A 20,048-nucleotide genomic window follows, 5' to 3' on the forward strand; every position below is an offset into this window, starting at 1 on the left:
GAACGAGGCCCGGCTGGCTTCCAGGGCATTGTGGCCATCCTCCAAGGCCAAGGTCAGCAGCACAGCCCCCACTCCCCCCGCCCTTGAACCCAGTCTCTAAGCCTCCAGGTCTGTGGTCTGTGCTTCTTTTCAGGTATCTGCCTTGGGGGCACTGTCTGTCTGCTGTCTGCCCTGTGGGGCCCGTATATGCCAAAGCCAAAAAGAGCAGCGTGTCCTTGCCGGGCCTTTAGACTTTATTTTACACGAAAACCTGTGCCCTGAGCCCTGGAGGGAAGAGATCGGTGACACTGATGTGGCTATCCCAGGAGCAAAAGCTGCCTCCGACTGCCCGCTTCGTCTAAACCTCGACTGTAAAAGCAGGCCGGTTTTTAAGGGCTGGTGGTGTGGTGTGGCAGGTTAAGCTGTCACCGGCAACACCAGCATATCATATGGGAGCACTGGTTCAAGAACCAGCTGCTCTGCTTCTGATCCAGCTCCCTGCTGATACGCCTGGGAGGCAGCAGAGGACGGCCCCGAGTGCTTGGGCCCCTGCCACCCACATGGGAGACCAGGGAGGAGTTCCTGGCTCTTGACTTCAGCCTGGTCCAGACCTGGCCTTTGCAGCCATTTGGGGAGGCAGCCAATGGATGGAGGACCGCTCTCTCTCCCTCTCTCTGTTGCTCTGCCTTTCAAATACATAAGGGAAACAAGACCACCTACTGAGTTCCTGTGCTTCGATTTCTAATTCTCATCAAGGTCAGTGGGGAAATGGAGACTCGGGCATCAGAAGCTGACTTTGCCGGAGGTCAAACTGGGAGTTGTTCAGCAAGGACTCCACCTCCTGTCTGACTTGGGCCCAACAGCAAGGGCAGGAAGCCACGGTCTGCCTCCAGCCTGCCAGCCAGGACTGATCCGCACACTTTTTTTTTTTTTTTTTAATTAATGTATACAGCCAAATCGTATTTCATGACACCTGAGACTTGCATGGGCCCAATAGCTTTCTGTAACACAGCCGTGCTCGCGGTGTCTGTAACCGTCACTAGCTGATTTCATGTTACAGACCCGAATCTGTGGCACACTAGACCTTACTGGCCTCAGAATTCCCAGCGGGAGGTAGCTGACTTTTATGGGAAGTTCACCGACCTGCGGCCCAGGACCATACGGGGGGGGGGGGGGGGGGGGGGGGGCAGGAGACAGCGTCTGCAATTCTCTCGGCGTTGTGGGGGATGGGGCGGGCGGGGAGAAGGGAGCCCACCTAACCCAGTCCCCTCTGAGGACCCTCACGATGGCCAGGCAGGCCACAGGAGGTAAGGTGGCCTGTGCAGCCCGTGGAGCCCCCACTCGCCAAGCGCCTTTTGAGAGTTCCCAGGTGCCTTTGCTCTCGGCCTGGGGTGAGGGGTGAGGGTATGCAGGGATGGTAAATGCAGAAGGGAAACTGAGGAAGTCCTGGCCCAGTGCAGCTTCTGCTGAGCTGAGGTTCTGCCCAGGCTGTGAGGCGGAGGAGTGACTGTGCCAGGCGGTCCTTGGGGCCCCGGGGTGGACCTGGCGCAGGGTCACAAACCTTCAGTCTCCGGAGCAGAGAGGAGGCGCCTGACTCTCACTGATGCACCTGCTCTGCCTGCCTGGGACGGCTGCTGGCAGGAGCTCTCTGCGGAGCGCCCACCCTCCCTGTGGGAGGGGCTGCCAGGACCCCAAGGGGCCTACATGGGGTGGGGCACAGGAGAGGCAAACCAAGCCCAGCAAGGTGCGCATCTAGCTGGGGGAGCTTGCGCTAGGGGCGCTGCCTGCAGGCCCTGCCCCGGGTTCCCCTCCACGTCAGCATCACACAGGGGCTGCCTTCCCCAGGAGCTTCCTACCCCAACGCAGCCCCTCTGGGCGCTCGGCATCACGACGGCAGCAACAGTCGGAAGAGTCTGTAGCGCCGGAAGAGGCCCTGAGGACAGCGGGTCTGTCCTGGACCACGCGAACTCCCACGGCAGCAGATTCCTTCCTGAGTGGAGAGCGCCACCTTCTGGCAGGCTCCTGCCCTGCTTGTGCCCCGGAGGACAAGGCTCTTCTGCACCAGTGCTTTCAGTACAGGGAGACTTGGAAAAGAGAACCACTCTTCTGCCCTTTAACCTGGGTGCAGACCATAAAACCACCCTCCCACCTCACGTGAGCAATGTTGAGGAAAGCGGAATCGATATCCCACTTAAAAAAAATTTTTTTTTTTAAATTTGAGAGGTGAACAGAGACAAAGTTCCAAAGCCAGGAGCCTGGAACTCCATCTGGGTCCCCCATTTGGGTGCAGGGCCCCAAGCACTTGGGCCATCTGTTTCTGCTTTCCCTGAGTGCGTTAGCAGGGAGCTGGACTGGAAGTGGAGCAGCCGGGACTCGAACCAGCGCCCCTATGGGATGCTGGCACTATAGGCGGTGGCTTTACTTGCTGTGCCATGGCATTGGCCCCAATCTATTGATCTTCTAAAGGAAGCAATTGCGGGGAGCAGGCTTTCGGTGCAGTGACTAAGGATGCCCACATCCCATATGAGAGTGCTGGGGTGCAAGTCTCCTGGCCCCATTCCCCATTCCAGCTCCCTGCTAATGCACACCCTGGGAGGCAGCAGGTGACGGCTCCAGCACCTGGGTCTCTGCCAGCTGTGACCTGATCCAGCCCTGGGTGTTGCAGGCATTTGGGTCGTGAACCAGCAGATGGGAGATCTACCTGTGTATTTCTTTCAAATACATTTTAAGACTAAACAAAAAAATTTAAAAGACAAGCCAAAAAAAAAAAAAAAAAAGGACAAAGAAAGCAGCTTTAACCTGCATCTTATTCCTCAAGGACACTTGGTCAAGGGGCGGGGCAGACGCCTTTATCATCCCTCAATCTGCATTTCCTGTTCTCGGCAGGGGTGCTCAGAGTACTGTCCACCCCACACTGCTCCGAACATCTGCAAATGCCAGGGGCCTGTCTGCAGCTCCCCCTGTCGGCTGAGAGACAGAACTCCACCGCGAGTTCCCCATGCACCACGACTCTGCTGCTCTCTGGCTGGCTAGTTAGCTCAACATTCTTCTTTTTCACATACAACCGATCACACAAAGCTCGAGCATAAACGCAGCTATTTTTAATGAGTGCTATTAGACTTACAAGAACATATACTCTTGGGGCAGGTGCCTAAGCCTGGTGGTTAAGACATTGGCTAGGATGCCTGCATAGTGCCTGGATTTGAGTCCTGGCTGTGGCTCCCAACTCCAGCTTCCTGCTAATGCAGATCCCGCAGGACAGAGTGATGGCTCAAGTAATCGGGTTCCTGCCACCCGCATGGGGGACCTGGATTGAGTTTCTGCCTCCCGGCTTCTGACAGGCCCAGCCCCTGCAGTTGTGCACATTTGGGAATTGAACCAGGGACGGGGGCGCTCTTCCTCCCCACCCCTCACCTCTCAAAAACTAAAAATCACATACAAAGAACATATAGGGATGTGCACTGTGGCTTACACTGCTACTTGGGGCTCCCGCATCCCATTTGGGAGTCGTCGCCTAGGATTGAGTCCCGCCTCGCCTTCCAATCCAGCTTCCTGCTGATGCACCTGGGAAACAGCAGAAAATGACGCAGGTACTGGGATTCCTGCCATCCATCGGGGAGATCCGGATGGAGTTCCCGGATCCTGACTTCAGTCTGGCCCATTGCCGGCTACTGCAGACATTTGGGAAGTGATCCAGCAGATGAAAGCTTGCTCTCTCTCTCTCTCTCTCTCTCTCTCTCTCTTTCTCTCCTCCTCCTCCTCCTCTGTGGGTGTGTCATTGTCATATGCCTTTCAAATAAATTTTTAAAAATCTGTTTCTAGCTTATATTCAAACATAATATATAATCTGTCTTATTTCATTTGTGCTGCTGCTACAACAGAGCAGGTACCTTGTGAAGAATGGACATTTATTTTCTCATAGTTCTAGAGACTAGGAAACCCAAGGTCAAGGCACCCACCCTCTGATGAGAGCTGCTCTCTGCTTCCAAAATGCAGCCTTGAAGGCTGCATCCCGCTAGGGGCCGACGCTGCCCCCACGTGGCAGAAGGTGGAAGGGCTAAAGGACCAACCCTGCTTGCAGGTTTGGCTCAATTCGCAGGGTCAGGGCCCTCATAACCCAAACCCTCCTCCCAAGGCACCCCCCCTCCACACACACTGCTGCACTGGGGGTTGTTTCCCCAACACATGAGTTCTGGGGAACACAGTCAGACCACGACACCAGATTTCTAATTTGTAAGGTCGGTTTTGGTTAATGTCACCGCCAGAGGTGAGATTTCTTGGAACCGGTTTGAACTAGACCATAGCAGACTAGGAGCTTCAGAGCCAGAATCCTGGAGCATCTTAAGGCTCAAGGTTGGGCCGGGGCTGTGGCGCAGCGGGTAAGGCTGCGCCTGCAGTGCCAGCATCCCTTATCGGTGCTGGTTCAAGACCCGGCTGCTCCACTTCTGATCCAGCTCTCTGCTATGGCCTGGGAAAGCAGTGGAAGATGGCCCAAGTGCTTGGATCCCTGCACCCACGTGGGAGACCTGGAAGAAGTACCTGGCTCCTGGCTTCAGATCGGCGCAGCTCCAGCTGTTGCAACCAATTGGGAGTGAACCAGCAGATGGAAGATCTCTCTCTCTCTCTCTCTCTCTCTCTCTCTCTCTCTCTTTCTCTGCCTCTCCTTCTCTCTGTATAACTCTGACTTTCAAATAAATAAATAAATCTTTTTTTTAAAAAAAAAGCCCAGGGGTTTAAAATCTCCTGGATCTGCGTATGCCCTTGAATCTATCAAAAACCTCACCACTCCACATTCTTTCACTCCAAATTCTGGCAGAAAATCCTTCTCTGGCTTTCCCAAAGCATCGGAGTTTGCCCCCTGGATTTTAACTCAATGTCCTCATTTTTTTTCTTTTATATTTATTTTTATTTATTTGACAGGCAGAGTTAGGGGGCAGTGGAGAGAGAGAGAGAGAGAGAGAGAGAGAGAGAGAGAGAGAGAGAGAAGGAATCTTCTATCCGTTTGTTCTCTCTCTAAATAGGTGCAACGGCCAGAGCTGGGCCAGGTGAGCATCTTCCGGGTCTCCCAGGTGGGTGCAGGGGCCCAGACACTTGGACTATCTTCAGCTGCTTTTCCATGTGCATTAGCAGGGAACTGGATCAGAGGTGGAGCAGCCGGGACTTGAACCGGCGCCCATATGGGATGCCGACACTGCAGGCGGAGGATTAACCCGCTGTGTCACATCGGCCCTCATTTTACAGTTGGGTAAAGGACACTCTAAAGAGAGGCATCGCTTTTCCTTGGGAAGCAGCCCGGGAAAGTAGACTAGAATGTCCTGCTTTCCTGCCACATAGTTTTTCCTTTTAGAGATAGACTATACTACAGCCAAAATCAACGAAAAAGAAGTGGAGAATCCGCGATTCCCATAGCGCTTTAGCGCGAGGGTTGTTGGAGATGACAAAAATTTTTGTCCATAAAGGTAGAACGTTCATCCAAATTGAACGCCACCAGTCTGATCCACCCTCAAACTACGTGGAGAACCGGAGCAGTTTAGTCCAGGAACCTTCTCTCCTAGCTCATGTTCCTACCGGAGTCTGCACAGGCACAGACCGGAAGTGACTCTCCGTCGCGGGGCGGGGCCGGAGCGAAGTACCTATCCCGGCGGCTCTTTGGCCGGAAGAGGAAGGTGCAGCTGTTAAAGGGGTCCCCTTCCAGTTCCAGCTGCGCTGCGGTTGCCGTTGGCTCTCCCGAGGCGGCGGCGGCGGCCGTTGCTACGGGTTGTGAGATGCCGGGCGGAGGCCGCTGTCCCGAGTGCGGCTCGGCTGAGCTTGTGGAAGACTCGCACTATTCGCAGAGCCAGCTGGTGTGTTCCGACTGTGGCTGCGTGGTCACTGAGGGGACCCTTACCACCACCTACAGCGACGAGGGCCACCTCCGAGGTACCTGTGCGGGGCCTGGGTCGATGGTGGGGCGTGGGGATGGATACCGCGCGTTCCCTACCTTCCTGCTCGCTGTCCCGCGCCGCCCTGAATCCGGGAGCAGTCGGGCTTCTGCAGGCGGCCAGGGACTCCCATTCGCGGGTTCCCCACGCACCCAGGTTCCTGGCATTCGTCCTGGGTACAACGAACGTTGAGTAAACGAAACAGAAACCAGTTCCGCTCGACCTGCCCGGTCTGGTCGTGGTGGACGGTCGTGGGTCAGTTCCTTGCAACTATAGCAAGTTAGGGTTAGGGTTAGGGTTAGTTTAACCGAAGAACTTTTCGTTGGCACAAACACTCTTTTTTTTTTTTAATTCCCTTTCCATTGCTTTTCAAATCCCTGACTAGTCCAAGATCCAAAAATCCGCAGCCAGGAAAATTGCTTGGGTTGGGTGTAAAAGAGAGAGACTGAAAATGTGGTGCTCTTTAGGGAGACTGCTGCGGTGTCAACCCTGCTCGATCTCAGACTGCTGTGGACAGATTGCCGGCAGGACAGGGGTGGAGGGAGCTGGGCTTGTGTCCCAGCGGGCTAAGCCGCTGCGTGGGACGCCGGCAGCCCGTCCCAGTCCCAGCGACCACTCTGCATCAGATCCAGCTCCCTGCGGATGCTGCCTGGATGATGGCTCCCGTGCCTCAGTCCCTGCGGCTCCTGTGGGAGACCCAAGTGGGGTTCCAGGCTCCTGACCCCAGCCTGGCCTGGCCCTGGTTGTGGTGGGCATTTGGGGAGTGCACCGGCAGAGGGAAGATCTCTCGCTCTGTCTTTCCGTCTTTGTCTCTGTGTTGCTGTGCCTTCCAAGTAGATGAAAATAAAATACAAGTTAAATTTTAGAGCTGCTGAGAGACTGGAATTCTGCCCCCGGGCCCTGGTGTGGTGAGGGAGCAGGGCTCTGATGCAGAAGGGCTGAGCGTGTTGTTTCTTGTCCGTGATCTTACAGAAGTCACGTATTCCCGAAGCACAGGAGAAAGCGAGCAAGCGAGCCGCAGCCAGCAACGAGGTGAGAGTTAACCTTATAGCACAGCGGCTTTAAAGGGAGTTGTCCCGCGGGCCCCGCCCAGCAGCCTCCCTTTCCTGTTTTCAGCATCACTCGTGTCGGGTAGAGTAGGCTGGAGACGGCTCCGAGAGTGGCAGCGAGTCCGTCTGAGCGTTGGGTCTGCTCGGCGTGTTCGAGGTTGCCTCGAGGAGCCTGGATCAAACCAGCCTTCACACAGCAGTGGGCTGAAGTGAGACTTCTTGCCACTGAGGTGTTTGCGCCTTTAGAATGAGCACACGGCGTGTTAAACTGCCTCCTGTGACACCAGCATCCCGTATGGGTGCCGGTCTGAGTCCCGGCTGCTCACGTGCTTGGGAAAGTAGCAGAGGATGGCCTAAGTCCCTGGGCTCCTGCACCCATGTGGGAGACCCAGATAAAGCCCCCTGGCTTCAGCCTGGCCCAGTTCTGGCCATTGCAGCCATCTGGGGAGTGAACCAGTAGATGGGAGACCTTTGTCTCTCTGTCTCTCCCACTGTGTAACTCTGCCTTTCAAATGAAACAAATAAATAAAAAAAATATTTTACTTAAAAAAGTAAAAGCAATGACTGCCCCAAGCGTCACTGCTGTGGGTGCAGAAAGATCAGTTTTGTGCGCGTCCATTATCCGAGGCTAGCTTAGCAGAACATGCCGGGCGCTGCACAGGCGCTCCCATGCCCGCTCTAATCCTGCCGTGGGTCTCCCGAGGTCTCCGCCGAGTGAGAGACCTGTGCCGCGTTCTGCAGTTGCCACCGACGTTTGAGGACACGGCGGTCGCCTACTACCAGCAGGCGTACCGGCACTCCGGCATCCGCGCCGCCAGGCTGCAGAAGAAGGAGGTGCTGGTTGGGTGCTGTGTCCTCATCACCTGCCGGCAGCATAACTGGCCGCTCACCATGGGGACCATCTGCACCCTGCTCTACGCAGACCTGGACGTGTTTTCCAGCACCTACCTGCAGATGGTGAAGCTGCTGGGGCTGGACGTGCCGTCCCTGTGCCTGGCAGACTTGGTGAAGACCTACTGTAGCAGGTGCCTGGGGTGGGGCGGGGCGGGGCCCGAGACCTGAAGTCCTGCCTGTGGCTGTCTCTGTTTGACCACAGCCCACCTAAAAGGGCGTGGGAGGAAAACTTCCTGTACCGTGCCCGCTACTAGAGGGGGCTGACAGCACTGTACGTTTCTAGAGTGCTGTACTTTTCAAACCCCTCTGCCTTCCCAGCAACCTAATGACGTAGGGTGCGTGGGTATTAGCCTTGGCACAGGGCTGCTCAGGGGCTGCGTGCGGCAGCCTGGCCTCGGTGGGTTGTCTGCCAGGGCAGCCCAGCAGGTGTCGGTTCATCACAGACAGGTTAGAAACGGAGCTCTCCTGCTTGGGAAGCGGCCCTGTCGTTTTCCAAGGGCACTGGTGGATTTGGAGCGTGGTTACTCCCTAGCTGGGTGACTGTGGGTGAACTTTTCAGCTATAGGCGCGCGAAACAGGGAGTGTGTTTGCTTATGTCAGGGCTGGGCAGAGCCATATTTATAACGTCTGCGGGCTGAACAGAATGTTCTGATGACTGAACCTGGAGGCCAGCCTGTGGTTGCCCTGGGAGGGCCGGACCAAGGGATGTCCCAGGCCTCGTGGGCCCTGCGGGCCGGCCGTTCCCCACACCTGGTGTAGATGAAGCGAGCGCTTTGGAAAGCGCTCACGATGGCTGGCGTTGGTCTGCCTCTCGCCTAACGAGGGAAGACAGCTTGTTGGTTCTCAGCACCCTCACCTCGCGAGCGCCCCGGGAGGACGGGAGCGGCCCCATCTTGAATGGCCCGCCTTTCCTCACTCAGCCCCGCAGGCCTGACCCTCACTGTGGTTGTTTCAGCTTTAAACTGTTCCAGGCCTCCGCCTCCGTGCCGGCCAAATACGTGGAGGACAAGGAGAAGATGCTGGCGCGAACTCTGCAGCTGGTGGAGCTGGCGAATGAGACGTGGCTGGTGACCGGGCGGCACCCCTTGCCTGTCATCACGGCGGCCACTTTCCTGGCCTGGCAGTCGCTGCGGCCTTCGGGTCGGCTGACGTGCTCCCTGGCCCAGTTTTGTAAACTGGCGAGCGTGGACCTGCCCTACCCTGCCTCCTCCCGCCTGCAGGAGCTGCTGGCTGTGCTGCTGCGGATGGCCGAGCAGCTGGCCTGGCTGCAGGTCCTGAACCTCGACAAGCGGTCCGTGGTGAAACACATCGGGGACCTCCTGCAGCACCGCCACACGCTGGTCCGGGCGGCCTTCCGGGACGGAGCTGTGGAAGCGGAGACCCGGGAGCCGGGACGGCAGGGGCCGGAGCAGGGACAGGGCGAAGAGGAGGCGGCGCCAGGTAGCTCCTCAGGGCTGCCTCAGCGGAAGCGGCCAGCCAGTCCTGCCCCCCTGCTCCCCCCCTGCATGCTGAAGCCCCCCAAGCGGATCCCTCCCACCCCGTCGGTGTCCACGGTCACTGGAGATGAGGACATTTCTGACAGTGAAATAGAGCAGTATCTGCGCACCCCCCAGGAAGTGCGGGAGTTTCAGAGAGCCCAGGCTTCGAGCCAGGCCACCAGGAGTGTTCCCAACCCGCCTTGACGCACAGCCATGGTGGGACAGGAGCCTGGGGGTACCTCATCTCGTCTGACCACAGCTTGGTGATGGGCCTGTCATCTGGGGAAGTGAGTGTCTGTGAGCACACAGGCGCTATTTGTCGTTGGAAGGGATGAGAGGGGCTCGGGGTAGGAGTCCAGAGTGCAGGGAGGGCTCAGGAGGGTGCTCCCTATCCATCGGTGCCGGGTGCGAGTTGCGTCTGCCCCTGGCCTGTGGGATGCCTTTCTCTTCAGCGGTTGGGGACGTGTCAGTCCCTTGCTCCCGGTTTGAGTTGGACTCAGTGCTCCTGAGGTTTCTAGAGGCCCAGCGGGGCGTCCCTGCTGCCTGTGGAGCAGTTGGCATTGCCAGCGGTGCCGGCGTTGGCCCTCTGAGCAGCAGGAGCCAGGGGATTCTGGGGCCCGTGTCCTTTCCCAGGCATCGGCAGGTTCGTGTGTATGGTGTCATGAGATCCTGGGTCTCATAACAAAAGGACCGTGGGTACACTAAGGTTATAGCTTAAAGGGCTTTGCAAACCTTTAATATATTAAAACAAGAGGCATCTGCTAGAAAACATTCTATTGTATAAAACTTGAGCCTTTAAAAACATGTTTTCTTTGGCACTTTTCATTGCCTCCCTCCCCTTCCCCCAGCGTATTGCAGAAAGCTCTCCAGTGCTAAGGCATTGGCAGGGTATGTAAACAGCAGCCAGCATGTGTGGAAGAATAATACAAAGCTTTTTTTTTCCTTCTAATGTCTGTGCAGCAAGCATAAATAACAGGACCCATTCCAGCGGGCGTGGGCCGCCTCCCCTGCGTCCTCTCACTTGGTGATCGGGCCGGCTTGACACGAAGGCCGGGAGGGGACCTGGCCCGCCCCTGGGTTTCTCACCGCTCCTCACGAGGACACCATTTGGTCCTGTGGTAAAAGGGTGGGAAAAACACGAGTGCTGGTGTTGAACAGTGGCGAAGGCACAATCCCCTGCTGAGCGGGGGTGGGGTGAGTTGGGACGCTGTGTGGCATCCGGCAGGCTCCCCTGGTAGAGCCAGAGCCGGAGCTTCCGGTACAGCCTCCCAGAGGCAAGGACGCTCTCCTTCACGCTGCGGCGGTGCGGGCCCGGATGAGACTCGGGTCTCGCCGACCGGCCCAAGGGCTTCAGCCTTCACGGTGCAGCTCTTCCTCAGAGCATCGGTCGTGGTGCTAGGGCCAGCGTGTGACTCAGTCCTGCCCGGGACCCCAGGACGGTTCCCTCGGGTCATGGGCGAGCACCAGGCAGACTTGGCTCCCAGGAGTAGGGCCTCACCTGTCTCCTGTGCCCTGCTCTGAGCTCTGCTGTGTAGTTTGTGGGCCTCTCCTCTGGGAAGCGTGCCTCAGCCCCAGCCGTGCCCTTTCCCACCTGCCCTCCCTACAGGACTGGTTGGTCCCCAGATCTGCCGCCCTCCCCTCTTGCATAGTTAGTCTGAAAAGCAGCACCTGGTCCCCTCCCATTGGTCCTAGGCACCTGGCTCCTTGCTAGGCTGGCTCCCTTTGCCAGAAGCTGGGGAGAAGCCATGCCCTGAGTGGCCGACCTGCAGGGGAAGGCAGTGAGCGGACAACCCAGTCCGCAGCGTCCCTGGTCATCTGTGCTTTTCCTGGTAGGGCTGATGTCAGGTTGGGTTGGGGGTGCTGAGGCAGGGGCCTCCTTGGGCTGGGCCTCCCTGCCAGGGTACCCCTAGCTTGACTGTCCAAATTGGCCTGAGCTGGACGGAAACAGGTTATGCGTGTTTCTGGGATTGTCTGTCGCTGCAGCAGGGACATGGCCTTCAGGACAAGTGACCAGCGTCTGCCTTTCTCCTTATCCCCAGCCTGCCAGGGCTACAGGTGAGCACCCATGGGCACCTGGGCCGCAGTGGGAGGGGCTCAGCCCGAGCGGCCAGCCTGTCCTAATACATGGCCCACGCCCACCCTACACGGTAGTCTCACTCTTCCAGAGGCCCGTCTTCATGCAGGCGCTCCCAGCAGCCTCCGCCCCCGTCACGTTGACGTCGTCATACTTGCCCCCCTTGGGGGCGCCATTGAGGCTGGCGGTGTGCAGCGGGTACGAGCGGCGCTTGCTCTCCTTCTCCAACGCGCCGCCACCGCCGCCGCCCCTGAGGTTGTCGCGACTGGCACTGCGGCGCTGGCCCGGCCGGCCCAGGTCGGGGAGCGGCGCGGCGCTCGTGTCGCTGCCCTCGGACGGCGTGAGCGCCGGCTCGCCCTCCCGCTGCAGGCTGGCGCCCGGGCTGTTGCGGCTGCTGCCCGCGTAGCTGTCAGACGGGCTGTTGTGCAGGCTGCCGCTCTCGCTGGACAGCAGCTCGGGCGCTGCGCCCCCGCGCAGGGCTTTGAGCCGGTTCTTGCCGCCGGCTTCCGCGGAGCGGTGCCCCTTGGCCCGGCTCTTGTGCGCTCGGCGGCCGTGGTGCAAGTTGTTGGAGTGGCGGGGAGCGAGGCTCCCCCGTGAGCCCACTGGCTCTGGTTCCCCTTCCCCGCACACCGCCACGCCCGCCTCGCATGCCTGGCTCTGCGCCAGCTGCAGGTTGGTGAGCTTGCAGGGCCCCGGGGGCGCGCCGGCGCTGCAGCCACTCGGGGAGGACTTGAGCGAGCCTGCGGGCCCCTCTCCCGGCACCGGGGATCCGTCTTCTGGGGCGGCGGGCAGGGTCCGAGCAGGGCCGTGGGAGGCCGCGGGCGAGGCAGGCGGGCAGCAGGCGCGCCAGGAGGCCCTGACGTCCCTGCGCCTGGCACAGTGGTGGGTGAAGACGAAGAGGCCTAGGGCCGAGGCCGCCACCCCGTACAGGCAGCTGCACACCACGCGGGGCAGCCAGCGCTGCGACACGGCCAGAGCCCCACAGGCCCACATGGCTAGGTAGAGGAAATGCGTGGTCACCAGCGCCCCGAGCTGCACCCCTGCAGAATAGAGGCCGTCGCTGTCCGGGGGCGCAGGGGTCGCCACCCCTGTGCTCCCGGTTGCCAGAAGGGAGCCCGAGTCGCTCAGGAGGGCGCCGCTGCTCCTGAGCCGTGCGGGACCTCTCAGCTCCTCCCCCGGCTCCGCGGACAGCCTGCTGCCAGCACCCTTTGCGCTGTGTACGGGAGGCCCCCGCAAGCGCAGCCCTGCGCACAGGAAGTAGATCCAGGTGATCAGCAGAATCAAAGCCACGGGGATGTAGAAGGCTCCAAGGCTCGGACGCCACACCAGCCAGCAGCTGAGGGAGACACGGGCAGGGCGTCAGGGAGGGGGCGTGGGATGCGGGCTACGGGAGTGGAGACAGACGCTGGCTTGTGGGCGCGAGTGTGGGGCGGGTCACCGGCGGGGTGGACCCCGGCCGGTTGTCCCGCCAGGGCAGGAGGGCAGGCAGGCGTGGTGCTCACTAGGGACTGTGGTCGCGGTAGTTGTGGATGTTGACAGCTGCAGTGACGCCACAGATGATGAGTGGGATTCCTCCGGCAATCAGGTAGAACCTGGGGGTGGGAGAGGCACCCTTGACCTGGAGGCGTCTCGGCGCCATGTTCTTTGCCCTTTGACTCTGTCAGGGCTGCCAGGCCCCCTGCAGAGCAGGCCCAGCTGGTTCTGGGGCCAAGACCATTCTAAGGGATGGAGTTCTTTCTGACCCCAAACAGTGCAGGCGTCAGAGCGCCACTCGGGTTCTCAGACCCCTGCCCCGTGCCCTTTGGGACTCACTGCCTTCCCTGGCCTTGTCAAGCCCAAGAAGCCTGCAGGATGCACCCCCTCCCCCACCCCCAGCCTTGGGTAACCCGGCAGCACCCAGGGTTTGCCTCTTCTGGCTTGGGAAAGTGATGTCCTGCAGACTTGGGGCCACCCCTCTCCACGGCAAAGCACGTACCGGAGCATGGGTCGGGGAGCAGGCAGGGCAGGGTCCCCGTCCTGTGAAGGGGGCGGCCTCCAGGTGAGCTCCTTGTGGAGGACTCGGGCCTTCACTCCCATCCAGAGTAGTGTGGACAGTGAGGAGTAGTGTAGAGTGATGCCCACCTGCAGGGTCAGCGCCGAGGCTGGGGGACTGGGCCGCAGCTCCCGACATTCCCCCCAGCACTCTGTCTCACGTAGTACTTCCCGCCTGCACCCCCACGGCTCGTTCTCTCTGCAGAGTGATGGCGCTGGGCCCCTCTGCGGAGCCTCACTTTTCCTCCCATGCATCTCCCTGCCCCGCCCCAATCCCCAACCGCTTTGCTCACCGCCTGGCAGGCCATCTGGTAGTTGGTGAGTGTGATGCCTCCCGCAAACACGGCCGAGGTCATGGCCATGTGGAAGCACAGGTTCAGCAGCATGTGCCAGCTCTTCCGGGACACGTGGATGCAGCTGCCCCCGAGACAGCCCGAGGTCAGGCCCACGGGGGCCCCAAGCCCACCAGGACAGCCAGAGGGGCGGGGCCACGAACAGATGGCTGTTGGTGTGCACGTGCCCACACGCAGCAGAGGCCGTGGACGTGAAGTCCTCAACTCCCCAAGTGTGTTTCCAACCCCAGGACCTTCACCAAAAAGCATGCTAACGAGAGCCTGAGGGTATCGCGTGGCCCCCGCCAGTCCTTGGTGCGACCCACTGCCTGTCCCCACACCCGCCCTCCCTGCAGGAGCGCCCACCTGTGGTTGAGGATGTAGGTGATGATGGTGGAGAAGAGGCAGAGCAGCAGCAGGGCCGTGCAGGGGTACACGACCGGGTGCAGCCCCACGCCAGCGCCCCCTGCTTCCCTGGGGAAAGCACTCAGCTCCTGGGGGAGGGGCAGGAAGGGGAAGTGAGCGGCCTGCACACCTTGCCAGCGCCCTGGGTTGGAGTTCTGCTTCCTGAGCGCTGCCGGCCCCCGTCCTGAGCTGGGGAGCCTCGTCCATCCTGGGGGGCAAGGATATCAGCACCAGGCGTCCACGCTCAGGAAGTCAGCCTTAGGGAGCAGGAGCCGACTGCCGCCTTCCCCGTCCCAGTCCCCTGCCCTTTCTGGAAACTTCTCAGACATGAGGACAGAGGGGGAAGCTCTGTCCTCTGACACCGCCGCCTGCCTGCTCAGAGTCTGCGAAAGTTGGGTACAGAATGGGATGCGAGAGGGGGCTGAGACAGCGGAGATCTGTTCTCAGGTAGTTTTAGTCACACCGTGGACCCTGGTCCCAGGCCCGTGTTGTGGAGCAGTGGGTTAAGCCACTGCCTGTGGCGCCAGCATCCCACATCAGTGCCAGTTCCAGTCCCAGCTGCTCCACTTCCGAACCAGCTCCCTGCTAATGGCTTGGGAAAGCAGCAGAAGATGGCCCAAGTGTCTGGGTCCCTGCCACCCACACAGGAAACCCAGAAGCAGCTCCTGGCTCTTAGCTTCAGCTTGGCCCAGCCCCAGCTGTTGCAGCCATTTGGGGAGTGAACCAGCGAATACAAGATCTCTCCCTCTCTCTGTAACTCTGCCTTTCAAATAAATAATCCTTTAAAAAAAAAAAAAAAAAAAAAAAACTGACTCTGGGTCCGAGGAAGTGCAGGCTGTGGAGGCCAGGCTGGGTAGTTTCAGATCACCTCTCTCCCTGTCTTCACCTGAAAGGTGTGGCCCGGACCAGAGGCCAGGTCCCCACACGTCCCGCCAGCTATGAGGCTGCATCTGCGTGGGGCTGCTGTCCTTTATTTCCCCGTGGCCACAGGGCACCCACACATCTCCTGCACATGCTCAGTGGCCCCTTGTTTCCCGCCTCCCGAAACTCCCCCTCCCCCGGCCCTCTGCCGCACTCACCATGAGCACGGCCACGTTGCCCAGGTGCTGGCAGTGCAGGGAGCTGACATTGGGCTGGCTGGAGCGGAGCTGGCAGCCCTCAGAGCTCCAGCCCCCAGGCCCCTCCTGGCTCCACCAGGCCGCCACGGGCTCGGCACCCTCGGCCCAGTGCCGCAGCGAGACGGCCACGGGCTCCGTCAGGTTTCCCACGCCGCAGCCACCTGCCGAAGCCACACGGAGACACAGCAGGCCATCAGGGAGGCTGGCGAGGGGGCGGGACAGCAAAACAGCTGCTGTGCTAGGTGGGCAGAGTTAGAGGCGGGGCTGGGAGGCTGGGCAGGGCTGAGGGGGCGCTCTCTGATGTGCAGTGTGGGGGCATCTGGCAAACAGAAGGTCAAGGAGGGCTGTGACAGGCCCAGGCATGGGGGGAGTGGACGGGCTCACTGGTGGGGAGAGGGCAAAGGAGGAGCATTGGGGGAGTGAGGACAAGGCAGGTTTCTGGGGTTGGGCTGCAGCTGCGTCCATCTAGGCTCTGAGCGAGGTGCTGGTGCACCATGGCCTGTCCCGCCCGCACCCCTCTGCTCCCTCCTGCCCTGTCTCTGTCTTCCTTGCTGTCTCTGGAAATGCCGATGGTCCCACAGTCCCCCCCCCCCCCCCCGCCCACCATGGCCTCCCGAGAAGGCTTCTTTCCAGGGCTGCCCGCTCAGGGACTCTGTCTACAGTTGTGCGGGGGTGTTCCCTGAGCCTTGCATTGTTCAGTGAGACAGCAGCCTCTGTGGGGCACAGACATGGCCCAGACAGGCATGTGGGAGGCCTGGTGGTGGTGGGAGTGGGGGTGCTCAGTCCCTTACTGGTTCCTGCAAAGATGACAGGGGTGGCCACGCCACGCCTCTTGCCAGGCCCTGCGACTCCAGGGCGGGAGGTGTTGCCATGGCTGCGGAACAGGCGGCCGTTTCGGAAGACGAGCAGTTGCAAGGTGCAGTCCGGGGGTACCGGGGGAGCCAAGGCAGCCGGCAGCGATGAGAACAGACTGGGGGGCAGCTGGATGGAGGCCAGGGCCACGCTGTTCTGGGGGGACATGGGAGCTCCTCAGAGACACTCGGGACGCCCCCCAGTCCCCCCCTGCCCCCCCGCTCCCCGCACTGTCCTGGAGCCCATCCCCCAGTCCCCACCTTGATGTGGAAGGAAGACAGGGACACGTTGGGCCTCCCAGTGGTGCAGCGGAAGCGCAGCTGCTGCTCAGCCAGGGGTTCGGGCTCAGGCTGGGGGCTGTGGCCGGGGCTGCTGGGGCGCCCGCCGGGCAGGCTGACCTCCCTCCGCTGGAAGGCCGTGCAGGTGAGACCCACGTAGCTGTGTGGCTTGACGAGGTAGGCCTCCAAGGCCACGTTCCTCGAGTTCTAGGGGCAGGGCACTGGTCACGCGCTCCCCTTGGCATCCTCCCTCGCACCTGCCACTGAGCCTCCCATCCTCCCTTCTGTCTCGCTCAGCTCTGCAAGAGCAGGCCCCATGTCCAGCGCTCTGTCCCTCCCGAAGTGCCCAGCCCGGGATGGACCACGCAGAAGACGCGCCACTGTGCTGCTTCACCGGCAGACTCCAGCGAACGGGAGATGTCAATTACCCTCCTCTCAGGGCCTGCCCCTCCTGTCCCTTCACCCCCTTCTGTTTCTTCCCTCACCAGCCCCTCTCCTCTGCACTGCCCCCGGACCACTCCGAATGGGACACAGCATGGCTCAGGGCCTGCTCACGGTAGCTGTCCTTGCTGGCGGAGTCTTTGGCAGGTGCACACCCTGGGGAGGGGGCGGGTGTTCCCATCTCTGGATGGGGAGGGCTACTCCCCTGCCCCTCCCCACACTCTGAGGCCTCTCCATCGCGAAGCCCCAGCGAGGGGAGCGCATTACCACAGAGATGTGCTGGGCGTGGGGACTGAGGGCAGCCCCGCCAATGCGCTCCAGGGCTCCCACAATGCCACTGCAGGCCTTGTCCTCACGCTGGGCCAGCCACAGCAGGTGCTCGTCCACCAGCATCAGGTTGCTGGCCATGTCCACCATCACCTCCACCAGCTGCGGGAGTGGGCGGGCAGGGCTGTCACTGAGGGTGGGAGTGGGGCTTGGGACACAGGAGTGGGTCAGGACCGAGGCTTGAGCGAGTTGGGGGCTGGGGCGCAGGGAGGTTCACGGGCCCCCGAGCTCCCCCGTTACCTCTTTGATCTGGTCAACGTAACCCAAGAACTTCTGGATCATCTGAGCCACATAGACTACGTCCATCATATCTGAGAAGCTGGCGGCCTCGGCCGTGTACACTCGCAGCTGGTGGGCCAGGGTCAGCGCATTGGAGGCGTTGATGGGCATCTGGGGGTAGGGGAGAAAGAGGATTGCCTTGTCTCTCCTGCCCACAACTGTCCCTGGGGGGACCTGCCCCTGGGAGCTGGTGCTCAGGGTAACACTGCCGGGGTGGGGGTGAGGGGTGTGTGTGGTCCACCTGCTGGGGCTAACCGAGACAGGAGGAGGTGACCGCCACAGCCTGTGCCACCCACTTGGATGGGCAGTGGGGCTGTGCTTTGATGTGTCGGTGGTGGACAAAGTCGGGTGGAGGCCTGAGCTGCTTCTGCAGCATGGCCTTGGTGGGGCCAAAACTACTGGACTCCCGTGGAACTGACAGGGGACACCGGGCCCCGTCCACCCACAGGTATGCACGCCGTGGGGAGCTGAGGCGCAGCCTAGCAGCCTGGAGGCCAGGGATCCGCCCCTGGGGCCCCGCAGGCTTCTCCGCGTCCCCGTCCCCTAGACCCGGCGCTGGTGGGCCCCCGCCCTCCTCCCCTGGCCTCACCAACACAAAGGTGTAGAGCACCCGGGTGATATCGTTGGTGTACAGACAGTGGGAATAGTCCCCTGGCTCCCAGCGGCCGGCTCGGTCACAGCGGCGGGAGGCTCGGGTGCCCGGGGCACCCCCGCTCAGCGGCACCGAGGTGAAGGGGTACTGCAGGCAGGACTGGTAGGCGGTGATGCCAGCCAGCGTCCGAGGCCACCTGGGGACAGAGGCGGGAAGCTGCCAATGACCCAGGGTCTTTGGAGCAAGGCACCACCCTCCCCCACCCCCCGCTGCCCTCAGAACCCAAATGCCAGGCTCCTGGGGCTCCGGGGGGGGGTGCAGGAAAGGGGGTTCTGACGCTCCAGGGGTCCCCGAGATCTGCACGGTGCTGTCACAGGTGATAGGATTCTTTCTGGGCCTCAGTGTTGCCAGCTGTACAGTGGGGAGAACAGGGCCTGGGCACCTGGCAGACGGGGCTCTTAATGGAGGGAAGCCCCCAGGCACCCTTCTGTTCTTGGACAGCGCCCTGCCCATCAGATGGTGACTTTAGACACAGAGTAAGGTCCCTGGAAATGCGACGGCGAGGTTTTGGGCTGCATGATGAGGGGGTGCGTGAGCTCCATCTCAGGCTGCAACCAAGGCAAAAGATGGGGAGCCCCTGCCACCTGTGCTTTTAGGGGCAAGAGCCCCTGGGGCAGGGGGCAGGGGACGGGGCAGCATGCAGGCCAGGGGTCCCGGATCCCTGCAGAGAAAGCGGGCCTGCACCTGAAGTCCCCGCGGTTGTTGGCGACGCGCTCGGCGGGGCAGTAGGAGGCGGAGGTCTCCAGCACCACGATCTCCACCTTCCTGCTGGTGTTGCCCTGGGCCGTGGCCACGGAGCACTCCCACTCGCCCGAGGCCCACACGCCGATGTGAGACAGGGTCAGCTCACTGCAGGGCGGGCGGGCTGGCTCAGTGGGGGCACTCTCAGGCCAGCCACGCCCCCCCACCTGTCCCCTGCACTGGGGCACGAGCCTCAGCCTCGGTTCTTTCTCTGAGCCAGGCTGTGAGCACACACACGCCTTCTCTCCTGCATGCTGTGGATACGGTCAGAGCTTGAGCATCCAGCTCCCCCGCTCCACGAGGGAGATTCTAATCTGCCCTGTCTGACTGTGGGCCTCCACTCAGAGCACTCAGGGCTCAGTCCTGGGCCCACACAGCCGCCCTCCGCGGCTGGGCACGGCCCTCCGGGCGGGCTCGCGGCAGGGCCGTACCTGGTGATGAACGTGCAGTCGTGGATGAGGCTGTCGGCCAGGAGGATGCCCGCCTGCTCGTCGCCCTGCACGAGGGCCTGGTTGTGGTACCAGCGGATGCGGGTGTCGTTGCCCAGGTAGCTGGCGGAGCACTGGAAGGGCAGCCGGTCGCCCTGGAAGACCACTTGGCGCAGGGAGGGGATGAGGTGGTGGGTGTGCAGCTCCAGGGCCCCCTCTGTGGGAGGAGACACGGAGCAGGGGGCCTGAGTGTGAGACAGACCCCGGGGGAGGCAGTGGGGGGGGAGTGAGGAGAAGAGGCCAGAGAAGAGCCAAGGAGGAGCAAGTGTTCTTGGGACAAAGCACAGGTGCCCTTCCCTCCCCCTCCCCCCCCCCCCCCCATCACCCAGGGGGTTGGGAACACAAACTAGCAACCCTGAAGGAAGGTAAGAGAAGCCAGGAAAGGGAAAGGGAGCAGCCCAGCCCTCACCACCCTCAGGGCCCAGCCTGGGCTAAGGTCTGGGGCCAGAGGCAGGCAGGGGTGGGGAGGAGCCCCTCACCGCAGCGGAGCTGGGCCTCCCGGAGGCCGCCCAGGGCCTGGGTGTGCAGGGCGCTGGGGTAGGCACACAGCGTGCGCTCTGACAGCTGCACTGAGTGATTCCGCGCCCAGGGCAGCAGCCAGAGCAGGTGGCAGTCACAGGTCAGGAACTCAGTGCCAAAGTCCCTGCAGGGCGGGAAGAGGGAGCGGGTCAGTGTGGGCTCATGGGTGGGGGTGGGGCCCCAGGAGGGG

The 20,048-nt window shown here is 61.2% G+C and overlaps 2 protein-coding genes across 3 annotated transcripts in view; one reads left to right on the top strand and one right to left on the bottom strand.

The window, feature by feature from the left end:
* The first annotated feature begins 5,686 nt into the window (after positions 1 to 5,686).
* BRF2 (BRF2 RNA polymerase III transcription initiation factor subunit) lies at positions 5,687 to 10,039 on the top strand. The gene is made up of 4 exons (XM_062212692.1): positions 5,687 to 5,898; positions 6,873 to 6,932; positions 7,653 to 7,974; positions 8,799 to 10,039. The coding sequence occupies exons 1-4, from the start codon at positions 5,745 to 5,747 to the stop codon at positions 9,523 to 9,525; spliced, it is 1,263 nt and encodes a 420-aa protein (XP_062068676.1). The 5' UTR covers positions 5,687 to 5,744; the 3' UTR covers positions 9,526 to 10,039.
* Positions 10,040 to 10,233: 194 nt separating this feature from the next.
* ADGRA2 (adhesion G protein-coupled receptor A2) overlaps positions 10,234 to 20,048 on the bottom strand; it is a 35,554-nt gene continuing 25,739 nt past the window's right edge. For both annotated transcript variants that reach the window (XM_062212691.1, XM_062212690.1), the window contains 14 exons: positions 19,819 to 19,982; positions 19,283 to 19,496; positions 18,795 to 18,959; positions 18,048 to 18,246; positions 17,420 to 17,569; positions 17,120 to 17,281; positions 16,394 to 16,618; positions 16,073 to 16,289; positions 15,243 to 15,442; positions 14,125 to 14,252; positions 13,720 to 13,843; positions 13,371 to 13,516; positions 12,898 to 12,987; positions 10,234 to 12,731 (listed from right to left, as the gene is read on the bottom strand). In XM_062212691.1, coding sequence (XP_062068675.1) covers positions 11,462 to 12,731; positions 12,898 to 12,987; positions 13,371 to 13,516; positions 13,720 to 13,843; positions 14,125 to 14,252; positions 15,243 to 15,442; positions 16,073 to 16,289; positions 16,394 to 16,618; positions 17,120 to 17,281; positions 17,420 to 17,569; positions 18,048 to 18,246; positions 18,795 to 18,959; positions 19,283 to 19,496; positions 19,819 to 19,982 — 3,454 coding nt within the window. In that variant the 3' untranslated portion in view covers positions 10,234 to 11,461. The remainder of the gene's footprint in view (positions 12,732 to 12,897; positions 12,988 to 13,370; positions 13,517 to 13,719; positions 13,844 to 14,124; positions 14,253 to 15,242; positions 15,443 to 16,072; positions 16,290 to 16,393; positions 16,619 to 17,119; positions 17,282 to 17,419; positions 17,570 to 18,047; positions 18,247 to 18,794; positions 18,960 to 19,282; positions 19,497 to 19,818; positions 19,983 to 20,048) is intronic.

The sequence above is a fragment of the Lepus europaeus genome, chromosome 16 (genome assembly GCF_033115175.1).
Source record: "Lepus europaeus isolate LE1 chromosome 16, mLepTim1.pri, whole genome shotgun sequence".
Classification (NCBI taxonomy): domain Eukaryota; kingdom Metazoa; phylum Chordata; class Mammalia; order Lagomorpha; family Leporidae; genus Lepus; species Lepus europaeus.